At 36.4% G+C, this 15086-nt stretch overlaps 1 protein-coding gene across 2 annotated transcripts in view; it reads left to right on the top strand.

Annotated features, from left to right (window-relative positions):
- Positions 1-13496, top strand: part of LOC110029541 — a 47920-nt gene extending 34424 nt beyond the window's left edge. Inside the window, exons 5-6 of one of the 2 annotated variants that reach the window (XM_020731876.1) lie at positions 2801-3030; positions 13089-13496. In XM_020731876.1, coding sequence (XP_020587535.1) covers positions 2801-3030; positions 13089-13308 — 450 coding nt within the window. In that variant the 3' untranslated portion in view covers positions 13309-13496. Of the gene's footprint in view, positions 1-2800; positions 3031-13083 lie in introns of both variants that reach the window. The other variant, XM_020731877.1, reaches the window with a different exon arrangement.
- Positions 13497-15086: the final 1590 nt, after the last annotated feature.

Below are 15086 nucleotides of genomic sequence, written 5' to 3'. Positions count from 1 at the left end.
TTCTTGATTCCACCGAAGGATCAACTCCAATTTCCGCTTCCAGACTGGAGGATTGGAAACCAACATGAATTTCTTAATCACAACCCATAAACTGAATGATAGTAACTTTCTCCAATGTTTCCAAGCAGTGTCATTGTTCTTCAAAGGACGTGCACTGTCTTTATTCGAAACCCTGTCCCCAATCAGAGTAAACTTGATCCTAGATCCATAAAATGTGTTTTCCTTGAGTACTCTGTCACTCAAATGGGGTATCGGCGTCTTGATCTTATCACTAACAAAATCTTTGTGAGTGTTATTGTTTTTTTCTTTGAAAGTGTTCCCTATTTTTTTTCGTTCGACCCTAAGTGAGGGGGAGCTTAGATTCTTAGACACTGTCCCTTATCCTACTCCTATGAATGTTTCTGCCACTAAGGAGTCCCCTGTTACGATGAATGCATTATCCGGTGAGTCCCCTGGTCCGGTGAGTGCATCATCTCCTACTATTTGTGTCTACACGTCGCGCATCTGTTCTAGTACTCCTACTTTGAAGCCCGCTACCTCCTTATGAAACCTTGACTCTCAGCACGTCCCCTCTGAATGAGTAGGTGAATTCTCTAAATAAGGTATACAATCAGGCATGCTCCCTCTCCTCTGTGGCAAAATATGTGGTTCCACGGTTATTACCAACCTACAGAGCATTGTTTCTACCCTGACGGACTATCAGATCTCTGCTACTGTTGGGAAGTCGTGGACCTTTCTCGGGGTAAGAAAGTTGTAGGGTGCAGATGGATTTTTAAACCAAAGTTCAACTCTGACAGGTCCTTTGAACGCAACAAGGCAAGATTGGTTGCCAAAGGTTACTCACAGACCTACAACGTTGAATATGAGGAGTCATTTTCTCTAGTGGCTAAGTTAGACACTATTCACAGGTCCTATTGTCACTTGTAGTGAATATGGATTGACTTTTATTCCAACTAGATGTTAAGAATGCATTCTTGAATCGTGAGCTGACAGAAGAGGCGTACATGCTCGCCCCCTGGGTTTTGATTCAACTGTCTCCAGAGGGCAAGTGTGCAGTCTACGAAAGTCCCTTTATGGGTAAAGCAGTTTCCAGGGGCCTGGTTTGAAATGTTCACTAAGGTGGTCATGAGCCATGGTTTTACCCAGATTCAATCAAATCACTCTTTTTTCTGCACCCCAATGGCCAGATAACTATTCTTATTGTCTATATTGATGATATTGTTTTTATAGGTAATGATTTCCCACCATTGGAGTCCTTAAAAGACCTTGTTTCGTCCTTCGAGATGAAGGATTTGAGATCTTTCCGGTACTTCTTAGGCGTGGAAGTGACTTGGTCGTCTCGGGGAATTTGTTTGTCTCAGCTCAAATATTTGATTGTTCTCCTAACAGAAAATGACCTTATGTGAAAATTTGTTGTTGTTCCTAGAAATTCTAATGGAAAATTATCTGACATTTCCAATGTTGTACCTGTCAAAAAAACTAATTACTAGCACTTTGTGGGAAAGCTTATCTACTTGGCTCATACTCACCCTGACATACGCCACGCAGTTGGAATAGTGAGTCAATTCGTGCATGAGCCCTACGAGCACCACCTCCAAGTTTTCCACCAAATTCTCCACTACTTAAAAAGTACACCGAGCTTAGATTTATTCTTTTTCTACCACAACTCTCAGTCTATTGTTGTTTATGCTGGTGCTAATTGGGTCAGATCGGTTTATGATCGGTGTTCTACCTCTGAGTATTGTTCATTTGTATGAGGCAATATTATCACATGGAAAAACAAAAAATAGTCTGTGGTTACCCGGAGCAATGCTGAAGCTGTCCTTAGAAATCTGTGAAGCTCTTTAGCTATGCATCATGCTTCGCAAACTCCGTATACTAACTTCTGTCTCACTGTAGCTATTCTGTGATAATAAGGCCACAATCAATATTGATCACAACCCAGTCCAACATGATTGTACCAAACATAAGGAGATTGGCAGACACTTTATTAAGAAAAAGATTGGGTCCAGGGAGATTTGCATTCCATATGTGCCCTCCAGTGGTCAACTAGCGAACTTTCTTACAAAGAATGTGCCTTGCTCTTTGTTCAATGACTTTAAGTACAAGTTGAACACGTCTTACATTTATGCTTCAACTTGAAAGAGATTATTAGATTATAACTGCTATCTCTACGCCGTTATTACTTATTATTTGCTTTTATTCTCTGATCATGTATTTCATTTTTTGATTTATTCTAATTTATTTTATTTCCTAGTTATTTTATTCTGTTTTTATCACTTTCTATTATTATACTTATTGTAATTGGGTTTAAATACCCATCCTCCTATCAATGAAATTGTACTGCTCTATTCCAACATACAACCCAAATTTTATTTATTTACATATCTAGCCCCTACTTTGCTTTTGACCTTTATACCACCCAAATATTTCATATTACATAAAAATATCATCATTTTAACTTTTAAAAGGTTAAATACGGCATTTCATGCGTACGGCATTTCATGCGTAGGTACGGTGGTAAGTATGTGAAAATTGAATTTTAGGTGTTAGATATGTAAATACGTAGGACTTCAGTGGTATGCATGTAAATCTTCCTTTTTTCTTGAGTAATGTCCAAATTTTGTTATGCTCCTCATTCACACGCATGTGTGCTGAAATGGGAGCAAATATGCATAAAAAGTTATGAACGGATATCTAGCTCGGCGTTGAAAATTTTCATGTCTATCACATCATTCTAGGCATTGCATTGTTATGTGCCTCTGTACATTGTTTAAGTTCTGTCGAACTCTTTCCTCAGATTAAGGATCTGTTAGGTGATTATGATTCTATTCATGTGAGGCGAGGTGACAAGATAAAGACTAGAAAAGACCGATTCGGAGTTTCTCGAACCCTACATCCCCATCTTGACCGAGATACTCGTCCTGAATTTATTCAACTCAGAATTGCAAAATGGATCCCACCAGGTCGTACCCTATTCATAGCTTCAAATGAGAGGACACCTGGGTTCTTCGCACCTCTTTCTGCAAGGTATTTTATGCACAGATATCTTATTATTGTTACTGTTGTCCAATCAAAATGCAAGAATCTAAACCAAAATCCTATCTGTATTTTGGTTGCATCCTTTTTAAAAGGAAGATTTACATACATGCCACTCAATTCTTATGTATTTACATATCTAACACCTAAACTTTTACATACGAGCCACCTTAACTACACATTTCACTTTTTAAAAGTTAAAATGGTGGTATTTTTATGTGATATGAAAGAACTTGGTGGTATTAATGTTAAAAGTAAAGTTTAGGTGTTAGATATGTAAATACATAGGAATTGGATGGTGATAATGTAAATGCCCCTTTTTCTAAATTGCAGGCTTTCCCGGCCTTTCAATTTTAAATGGCAGTGTTTTTTAATTGACATTATAAGCTTATTTGAATCAGTTATAACTTAACTGTGATCAAAACCCTTTTGCCAGTGCTGAAAGGGTTGTCTTTTGTTATTTATTGAAAGCGCAGGCATGAAAGTAACCTTACTCTTTAAACACTAATCATTTAACCGATGGCACATAAATAACAGTTTTGCATGTGGGGCGTGTCATTGACATTTTCTTAGGGGAATCATCAAACCAAAATGAACCTACAACATGCAATTTCTATAATTGTTGTTTAAAATATGTTGAAGTATAATCTATCTATTATTCAGATTGTTACCACTAGAGATTGCTTGTAGTTATTGCTGCAAGTCTTCCTAGTTCCCTGATTTTAATCATTGAAAATTTTTAGGAGCATACCACCTAATTCCTATGTATTTTTATATCTAACGCCTAAATTTTAATTTTACATGTATGCTACCTTACTTATGCATGAAAAGGTGTATTTCACCTTTTAGAAGTTACAATAGTGGTATTTTTTATGTGATATGAAATAGGAGTGTAATTGTAAAAGGTAAAGTTTAGGTGTTTGATATGTAAATACGTAGGAATTGGGTCGTATCTAGGTAAATGCCTCTATATTTATAACTGGCCTTGTTTAATACTTTTTGTTAGTCGGGATCCTGGCATATGCTTCCTAAATTGTTTGAGGATGACTCTTTTACTGCTTTGGACAATCCTGATGTCCGAAGCAATGATATTTCATATGGGATCAATATTTGTTATCTGATATACGCAAATCAGAACTGATATTCACTTGATAGGCATAATATGTGGCAAGTACTTTGTTTATTAAGTTATAGAAGCGCAATTGCAAAGGCAATTGATGTGGATGATCTTTCTGGCATATTCATGGGAGTATTATACCAGTTTGTTTTGTTTGGGACCTTTCTTAATAAATCCACGAAGAGTTTTTTCTGGTCTTATTTCTTTCTTATTGATTTAGACTAAACTGTCTTAATTGTTAAGGTATTCAAAGTAATGTTTCATATTTTGCTTTGTCACGACCCAATCCAAGATATTAGAATTAATTAAGGCAGAAGCAGATGGTCGGATTGTGAAATAAATTTCTTTTTAAACATTGACATTAACTTACATTAATATTCATATAGAAAAGAGACTAATTCACAATACACGCGTAAGCAATCTTCTACATACATACGATCATCCAATGATACAGTAACATAATTAGTACAATAAAAGTAACAAAACATAAAAATCAACAAATTACTATCTATCACCAATTGTGTCTCTCATCCTGTAAATAAATTCTCTTCTATCATTCATATTAATTTAGTGAATTTTTTCCTGAAAGAAAGTTAAGCAATAGGAAAAAGTTAAGCAATAGGTTAAGGAACTTAATGAATAATTACCATATTATTATGCATTAAATTTTTATATGTAAATGCCCAACATGATTTTCTAAAGGAACATGTTGGTCAAAAAGTAAACTTTGCCTTTCTTAATTTTTTATAAAATTAAATTTAATTATCTAATAATTATATTTTCATTTTTTTATATATTTTTTTCATTTTAAAAGCCATCTCAGAACCCCCGTCAAAAACATTTTTTATTTTATACCATAAAGACAACAATTTTCATTTCCCGTTTCCCTTCTTCCTTTTGTGCCATAAAGACAACAATTTTCATTTCCCTTTTTCATTTTGTACCATAAAGGCATAACTCTTTACATTTTCCTTTTCATTTAATGTGCATGAGTACAATAGCATCTCTTACTAAAACATTAGGGGATAACTCCTAATAGACTTAATTTTTTATCTTTCATTTAAGTTATATTTCATTTATTTCAAAAATTAAATCCGTTTAATCTTTCATTTAACGCATTGCAAAATATAAAAAATTAAAACCGTTCACTAATGCTTAGTTATAAGAGTGTTTTGAGTATGTGTAACAAATGAAACTTTTTTAGAAGCACAAGAGAAATTAATTTAATGCAAGTAATAATTATGTTACGTTTATGCCTAATATAAGGGCAAATTTGTCTTTTATTATTATTATTGTAGGGAATAAATAAATTTATTATGTTTAAGATTAGTTTTTATGCATGAGATTGAGTTATGAGTCTGACGTCTAGGTATTGGGAGAGATTTTCTATCTCTCGAATTGTAGGAGTTGGGAGAGATCGCCTACCTATCGAATCATAGAATCATAGGAATTGGGAGAGATCGCCTACATCTCGAATCGTAGAGTTGTGTTTCTTGTGGGATCAGAAGTTCCTTCGTGACTGAAGACCTTCGGCATCGAATCCAAGCAGTGTATGCCTCAACTTGATCGCAACATACAGAAAACTGTAACTCGCGTCTTTCTTCTCCTATCGCTTCGTCCTGTAGTATTGTCGTGAGTTCAGCGCGTGGAAGGTGGCGACGGGATTGCGTCTTCTATAAGTTGTGTCGTCTCTCTTATTTTATTTGCAAATAGAGCCGTTGCATGGTAAGCGATGAAGGAATCCCGGCTTACTGAGACCCGAAACTCCCTCCTTCGCCTCCTCCCACATTGTTTGCATGCAGTCATGATCAGAGCGAGCTGGGAAGGCCCTGACACGAAGGAATCGCGACGTATAGACGCCTGAAGCTCCCATCATTCGCCTCCTCCCACGCAACACGGCCATGTGCAAGACTCACTGAAGAACAAAGGGATCGCGGCTTACAGAGATCCATAACTCCTTTCTCTTGCTCTCGTGTCGTCTTCTCTTACGGTCGAGATCAGAGCTAAATAGGGAAGGCTTCGATGGGATTACAACCTAACAAGGATCCGTAACTCTATACTTCTTCTTTTACTCTTGTCTTCACAACACAACTGAGATTAGAGCTAGGTGAGATGGCCACGTGGGGATTGCAGCGTACAGAGACCACAAACTTTTGGTTGCTGCTGCGTTAGAATAAAATTGCAACAACTAAAAGGATTTACACGACATGAAGGCAGCATCACGACGTTAGGCGGATCGGGAACTGTGGTATCAAGCGAGGAAACCCGGAGCATAATCAAGCCACAACACTTTGAAGAAATAATACGACATTCGGATGGTTTGAACAAACAAAAGCAAGCATAATCAAAGTTGATAGAGAGGGAAGAAACAAGTGAGATAGAGTTGATAGAGCTTTTGGTGATCACTAAGCGATAGGATGAGCTGTTTATGACTATGATATTCTCTAAGATTGATTGGAAATCAGGCCACGTGAGTCACTATAAATTTCCGATTAGGTGGAAAGATGGTCAGATAATGATACTAAGTGGAAGCCATTTGACTTGATCAAGAAGCAGTCTAATTTTTTCTCATCTTGAGGACAAGATATATTTTTTTTTGGGGGGGAGGCGTATTGTTACGGCTATGCCTAGTCTAAGGGCAAGTTTGTCTTTTGTATGCCTCAGGGCAATTTAGTCTTTTAATATTATTATTGTTGGGTATAAATAAGTTTCTTATGTTTAGGGTTAGTTTTTGTGCGTGAGATTGAGTTGTGAGTCCTAGGGTTAAGTTTTGAGAAAGATTTCCTACCTTTTGAATTGTAGGAATTGGGAGGGATCACCTACCTCTCGATTCGTAAGTGCTTATTTTAGTATTCTCATTCAGTTGTTTGAATTATTTAAATAAGAAATTTATTTTGCTCTAATTTATGTGGAGAATCGTGTCAATTTTAGCTCAAGATCATATCAAATTACCGACCTTGATTTTCTTTTATGAAATGATTCTTTCATATTATTTAAATTTCTCATTCATAGCTTCACTTTCTCACCTTAGTCAGTTTACCAAAAATTTAAATTAAAGATTTTACTCCTAAATAATAACTTTTAATGTCATATTGCACCTAAATCCAAAATTCATATAAATCATTACATACATTAGTGCAAGCATCCACTGCCATTCAGACAACCAACTATAGTTGGAAACTTTAATTGGAGCACGTCTCAGGGAGTTGAGAAGACTGGTCAGGAGAACGATCGTTACTCAGAGTGAAAATAGGCCTAAAAGGAGTACCACACCCACTACAATCCCAACCATAAAATGCTTCAGTTGTCATGGATTTAGGCACATCAACTTCAGTTCCCCGACAAGTCAAGTTGTGCCCTTCATCGAGCAAGGTGTTGTGGAAGAAGTGAGCGAGGAAGAGGCAGTGAAAGAACATGGTGAGGAGTACCATATTTCACCATATGAGGGCAAGATATTAGTGGTTGGATGGTTTCTTCAGACGGAGTTTATGAGGGAGCAATAGTGGCATCACCACAACTTATTCTACACCCATTGCATTGTGAAGGAAAAATATGCAGTCTTGTGGTCGATGGAGGAAGCAACTGGAATGTGGCGTCTACACATATGGTGGACAGTTAAGCCTCATGACTTAGAGGCATGCTCAGTTGTACTCCCTGATGTGGTTGAGGAAGAAGAATATAGTCAACATTGACTTGAAGTGTCTCATGAAGTTTTCGATTGTGAGTTAACTGCAAGATCAAGTTTAGTGCGACATGGTACCCATATATACCTGTCATTTGTTATTGGGGAAACATTGACAGTTTGATTGTTGGACTCCACATGATGGGTTTAGGAATACCTACTCCAACAAAAACGTAAACACATAATCATTATGCTTTCTGCAGAATCCGAGAGTAAAGGTGTCATTGTCAAGAGAGAATGTCAATCAGATCAATTTTAGTGATGACAGAGGTCAACGAGATAGAAGAGTCTGTTTCAAACATGGGGTAGTCAAATAGAGGGCATTTCAAGGCATCATGTTTGATAGCTTATCACTACAGTCTTCACAGTTCGGGAAGATTTAGGCTGCCCTCACTTTAGATTGGGTTGAACCAACCTTTGGTTACTTTTGGATCATTTGACATAATACCCGCGACATGAAATCTCTGTTCGGCTCAGCAATGTACCCCACATGATTGGAGCAATATGGTTCTTTGCTTGCAATTGGGAAAAACTTTTGAGGTGTTTTGGGAGCTAGTGCACCCGACAATGGGATACGGGTGCTTATACCAACGCAATTGAAGGACCCTTCAACCTCAGAAGGTTATAATATTTATGTTACCTTCAACATGTCTGATCTGATTCTATACTATGAGGAGACAAGTAGAAGCTCCCACAATCCCGAGAGATTGATTTGAGTGTCTCTCCTCCACAGGACGCAGGATACACTAACATTAACTTGTCGAACTAGCTCAACTTTGTATGAACCGTTTCATCCTAAAGGAGGAGGGGGCCGCACGATCCTTCTTTGATTGGGAATTACCACCTAACTGAGAGGGCCTCACCTTTAGCTATGCTAGTAGTATTTATATGTTGCTTTCTGTGTTTTAGATCAGTTTTTTATTTAGTTTTTTTCTCGAGACAGTTGTTGGTGTCCAAGTTTTACCTTATAGTATCTGTAGGTGCGAAGTTAATCCTTCTCTAACTCGTCCTAAGCTGGTGTGCTAGCCGCATGATTTGCTGCCTCCCTTCGCGGAATTTTTCAACCGACCTCATCTCAGCTGTTTTTTAGATGTTGTCTAGCCCATCCAGCCATATCCCTCTTCCTACCGCTTCTTTCCAACCCCGTTGCACTTGCTACCACCTTAAAACAAACATTTTGATGCAACCCCACTCCACAAACTTGCTGCCATCCACTTTCCAGCCACATAATAGCCATACACTGCCCTCGCAGGTGCTTCTGCTCTTTCCCCTTTGCGCTTCTCGATCATACAACCATCCATACTTTACTATTCTCCCTCAACCTGCAACATTACCACCTTCGACCCATGCCTGAGCTTGGTGTTTGTTTTGTGTCTTTTGTTATTTTCTATTTCGGTGTGTGTTTTTTGTAATAAAGTTGCAATTTCAGTTGTTGTTTGGTTAACTCTGGTATCTTTCACTCTTGTCTCTTCTACAAAAAGAAGAATTCTATATTTCACATTATTCTAAAATTAGTATGTAATAATTTATAATTAAATTGACTATAAATGAGTACCAAATATACACTAATCTTACTTTTTATCCCCTCATTTTATGCATAATCCATGATCAAAATTTATAATCCTTTGAATCTAAATTTATTTAATTCCTGATTTTATTCATAACATTACTATTAACAAATAAGTTTTCAATAAATATAATTATTTTAAGTAGAAATGTTAAAGACTCAACTGATTAATAGGGCCAACTCTCGTTCAAATCCAAAATATGAAAATACTTCCAATTCCTAAATTTAATTAAATTTTTTTAACACTTAATTATTTATATATATATATATATGAATAATTAAGTGTTAAAAAAATTTAATTAAATTTAGGAATTGGAAGTATTTTCATATTTTGGATTTGAACGATATATATATATAAAGACTGAGGGGTCTCTTTAATATATTAGCCCTTGGGCTTTTTCTTTAAAAAAATTATATAGGTTTAGCCTTCTGCACGAAGCTGCCTTTCTTTCGTTTGGCTCGATATAGCTCTTCTCGCATGCAAAGTTACTCTCCTTCTCTCTTCTTTTTTGGCTAGCACACAAGTCACTTTACTATGGCTTTGCTCGGTTCGATCCCCCTATCCCGCAAGCCAAGCCGCTCGATTCCTCGATTCCTCCAATCTTGACCTTGACACCCTCTGAGCTTCCTTCAGCAAGTAGGCACTCTCGTTCTCGAGTCGAGCACGAAGTTGCTCAGTTCGACCGCATGTGGGACTACACCGTTGCCTTCTCCTTCCTCATACTCAGTGAACCCTTCTCCTGCACGCGTCGACTCACAACTCAACACAAGTGAAAAATCTCTTCTTCACACCTGACGTCTCCCTTGCCCAAAACAAAGACAAGTTTCTTCTGTCTTCTTCCTTCACACAAGCCGTCGTTTCTGCATCTTGATTTCTCCTCACTCTCGTCTGTCTGATTTGTTTGGTTTGATTATGATTTAATAAAACTTTAATCTCTTAATTGTAGAACAGTCTCAACGGTTACGCTAGAACTGTCATGCCCTTCAAAATATATTATTATTATTATTATTATTATTATTATTATTATTATTATTATTATTTTACACTTATTACAATTTTTTATTAATATATATATAATTGAATGTATAATTAAGTGTTAAAATAATTTTTTATGCTAATTGAAATCAGGAAGCAGGGGTGAGTTGACCCCATTAACAGGTTGATGCGTGCTAGAAAATTCACGGCGGGAGAGGAATGGATTATCGTCTTTGAATTATCGTTTTAGCGTTGCACGTGATACAACACACACTCAGATGAAAAGTGAAACAACCAGTGATGACACTAGAAGTTTTTATGTGAAAAACCCGTAAAGGAAAAAAACCACGGGGGCTGGTCCAATTATAAGAATCCACTATATGTTGATGATTACAGCGACCCCTTGTCTCATAGAAGGGAAATGGTTACTAGATTTTTAGATTACAGCGTCGCCTGACGGTGTCCGGTCAACGGTGGGCGACGATTATCGACAGTGGTATATGATTCACGGTGATCGGCGGTGGTAGACGGTGATCGGCGGTGGTAGACGGTGGTCGGCGGTGGTCGACGAAGGTCGGCGGTGGTCGACGAAGATTGGCGGTGGTTGACGGAGGTCGGCGTTGGTAAGTTCTCTTTCAAGCCTCCCTCCTCATGCGAGGGGTGGGGCTCTATTTATAGTGTTCTGGGTGTCATTAATGCAGGAATATGAACCATTTTGATCGGACGGTCCAGAGAGCTTCCCTTGATCGGATGTCATTTGATGGACATTTGAGTGCCTTTACGATGTCGAAATTGAGCAACCTTGGGCTCGTTGGATTCTTCTTATCGAGATGCTCGATTTAACTATGTAATCGCAAGATTCGACATCCATTTGACCTTCCAAATGTGTCCGGAAATCCTCCATAAGTGGTTTAATGATTTGATCCGGGCTTGATCTGACTCGGATTGGACTAGTTTTTATATTGTTGGGTCCGTCTGAATCGAGGCGTTCAGTTTGACTATAAGTTTGTTGAAATCGGAGCTCTGAATTACTCTTAATTGAAGTTTGAATGTTTCTTACTCAAGATATTGTCTCAAGATTCGTGTCGAGATTCGTGCCGGATGATGAAAATTTGTTGATGAGGTATCACAGGTAAGTCTTGATAATTTCTACTAAAGATAATTATATTTATTGAATACTTTTGTGTTAATAGCAATGTTATGAATGAAATCAGGGATTTCAAAAATATTAATTCGAAGGATTAGAAATTTCGAATCTGGGTTGTGCAAGAGAAGGAAATAAGACGGGTTTATTTGGGAATCATTAATAATCAATTTAATTATAAATGTTATATATTAATGTTAAAATTTTATGAAATATAATAAGGTGTAAATTAGAGGGGTTGGAAGGATCCTTGTTTTGGTAGAAGGGACAAGAGAGAAACACCAAGATATGTATTGATTTATATGAATTCTAATCTTACTGATCACTGATTATTTTTATGAATCAATCGGCTACCTTGAATTATTTTTGTTGATCAATAATTGAAAGCTTTTTTTGTCATATTCAGCAAAATCACCTCACAGTAGGAGTAAATTTCTCGTTTGGGCATGTTAACAAGGTTCAATATAGGTACATAGGATGAATTGATGATATCCTCAAATGCAGAGTTTCTCTTTGCGCTACAAATAAATGGCCTTTTAAGAAAGAAAATCTCGCCTTTGCGAAACAGGCTTGAATTGCACTGAATCAGAAATAGGGAAACAAAAACAACAGTTGGGCCATTTTTGGCTGCAATATGGATTTTCGTTAAATAGGATTTATAAAATCTAGTAAATCCGATTGCTATGTCGATGGAGACGAACCTCGCAAGCGACGGCTCTCAATCGAGTTTATTAAATCTGTATTTACGTTGCGAAAGAGACAGAACGTGAAAAATTTTCATTTAACAGAGCATTGGTTTTAATTTTTATTTTTTTGGTGTTTGATTGGAAGTAAATTATATTCATGGCTACATCCTATTAAAAGTATGCTACCAAACAGCCCCCTTGCTTTGATAAAAATAAATTTGTACCCCCCCTTGCTTTGATAAAAATAAATTTGTATGGATTGGATATCTAAAATATAGGATAAGAAATGCAGATAGATGAAAGGAAGGTTTACATCCATAGCACTCAATTCTTATGTATTTACTTGTATAACGCCTAGACTTCAAATTTTACATACATAGATTATGGTATTTTTGATGTTATATGTAAGATTTGGGTGGGTTCTAACTTTATGTAGATAGATGATGGTATTTTTGATGTTATATGTAAGATTTGGGTGGTACAAATATAAAAAGCAAAGTGTACAAATATAAAAAACAAAGTTTAGGTCTTACACATGTAAATACATTGGAATTGGGTGATATGTTTGTAAATGTCCCTAGATAAAATTGCTGCTGAAAAATTTTACATTAAAGTACTTGAATCAAGATAATATGGATAAATGTATGGATGTCTCAAAATGTTTAGTTAAGAAAAAAGGTAACACATTCAATATAAATTCAAGATATTTTGGAAAAAGCTAGTGCTGGTTGTGCTTTAAATCATCATAAAAATGTTATCAATTTTTTTCTCGACTGTTGCTTGAACATTATAAATACACTATCTAAAATCTGACATAACTAACTGATCAAATGTTTATTTTGTGTGATTTGTATTTCCAAAAAAAAAAAAAGTGCAGGTACAAGGTAATGGGCTCATCAAATTTCAGTAGCATTTTGGATCCAGTAATAGAAAACAATTACCAGCTCTTCATGGTAGAGAGATTGGTCCTGGGTGGTGCTAAAACCTTCATCAAGACATTTAAAGAGTTTGAAGGCGATCTCAGCCTTACAGATGATCCCAAAAAGAACACAAAGAATTGGCAGGTTCCTCTATATACTTTGGAAGATGGAATCTAAGTGCCAAATATGTAAAGCTCATTTTATACCATGAAAATACTTCATCAAATATGTAAGCCCATTTAGTTACAAAAATTTAGGTTTGGGTTTCTGAGTCTGCAAAGGGTTGAGGATATTATGCTGGACAAAAATTTAGGTGATAATATTCCTTGCAAGATATAGCAGAATGGGCAGAGTTTTCATTTCTTTTTTTTTTTTTTTTTTTTTTTTTTTTTAAAAAAATTTAATATTTTTTTTTTTGTAATATATTATTTTATTTGGTTTGTATATGTTGACTGGCCGTACAATTTTGAGTTGTAAATATCACTCTATGAGAATTGGGTAATGACATTTTTAGGTTCTCCAAGAGGGGATTTACTAAAGAACTAGGGATATTTGGTTGCTTTAATTTAGAAATCATGAAAAATGGTAGTTGTTAAATTGATCATTTCTATAAAAATAGTAGATTTAAATTTGTTGTGTGCCTTAATATTGTAGTGGTAGAATAATAATTTTGCTAGCATCTTAGCTTGGATGATGATCCAATACAGATAAAAGAGAAGCGAAGGAAGACACCTCAATTTTTTATGTAGAAATTTCTGAAAAGAGAAAAAATCATATGACCTAACCCAGTTGAAATAATTTCCTATATATTTATAAGTATATAAAGTCACTCTCCTCTTGAATTAGAGAAGACTGAATTATAATATTAATGTATAATGATAGTTCAACAATAATAGATTTAACGTGTTGCGATAGTCATAGTCGATTGCTATTAAGGTTGTAGCCCATCATGAATTTTGTAGATAATGGTTGTAGTGTCAGTTTGTCATAAAGGGCGTAGCTGAAAGCCTTAGTAATATTTGGCTATGATATAGGTTGTATATGATTGCTTCAGGTTCGTAGGTTGGCCACATGAGTCATAGTTGGGAGTTGCAGGAACTGTGAGCTACGTAAGCTGTATTTGGTCATATAGGTCGTAGTTGTGAGTTATGATAATAGTGGTGAGTTGTAATAATGTTTGTAGGTCACACAGATCGAAATTGAAAGCTACATGTTTATTAGTCACATAGACCGTAGATGTGAGCTGCAATAATGTTTGTACGCTACAGAGACTAGAGTTGTGAGTTGCCTGAGTTTTGGACCATGTAGGTCATTATGGTGAACCTTAATAATGTTAGTAGGCCATACAGGCCAAAGTAGGGAGCTACATGAACAGTGGATCATATATGTTGTAGTTGGTCACGTAGGTCATAGTGGTGAGTCACAATAATGTCCATATGTCACAAAGGCCAGAGTTATGAGCTAAATGAGCTATGAACCATATAGGTTATAGTTTGTCATGTAGGTCGTAGTGGTGATTTGTAGTAGTATTTGTAGACCTCAGAGGCCATAGTTGGGAACTGCATGAGTTGTGGACCACATAGACTGTAGTCGGCCTCGTAAGTCATAGTGGTGAACCACAGTAATGTTTGTAGGTCACATTGACCAGAGTTAGGAGCTATATAAGTTTTACACCATGTAGGTCGTATTTGGTTGTGTAGGTTGTAATGGTGAGCCACAATAATGTCCGTAGGCCATATAGGTTGGAGTTGGAAGCAGCATGAACTGTAGACCACTTCGACTATAGTGGTGAGCCACAATAACGTATGTAGGACACAAAGGTCGGAGTTAGGAGCTAAATCAGTTATGGACCATGTAGATCGTAGTTTTTCATATAGGTTGTTGTGGTAAGTTTTGATAATGTCCATATGTCATAGAGGCTGAAGTTGGAAGCTGCATGAGCTGTGGACCACGTA

Source organism: Phalaenopsis equestris, unplaced genomic scaffold, assembly GCF_001263595.1.
Source record: "Phalaenopsis equestris unplaced genomic scaffold, ASM126359v1 Scaffold000592, whole genome shotgun sequence".
NCBI lineage: Eukaryota > Viridiplantae > Streptophyta > Magnoliopsida > Asparagales > Orchidaceae > Phalaenopsis > Phalaenopsis equestris.
The sequence above is the reverse complement of the archived record's forward strand: the minus strand, read 5'-3'. Positions and strand labels throughout refer to the sequence as shown.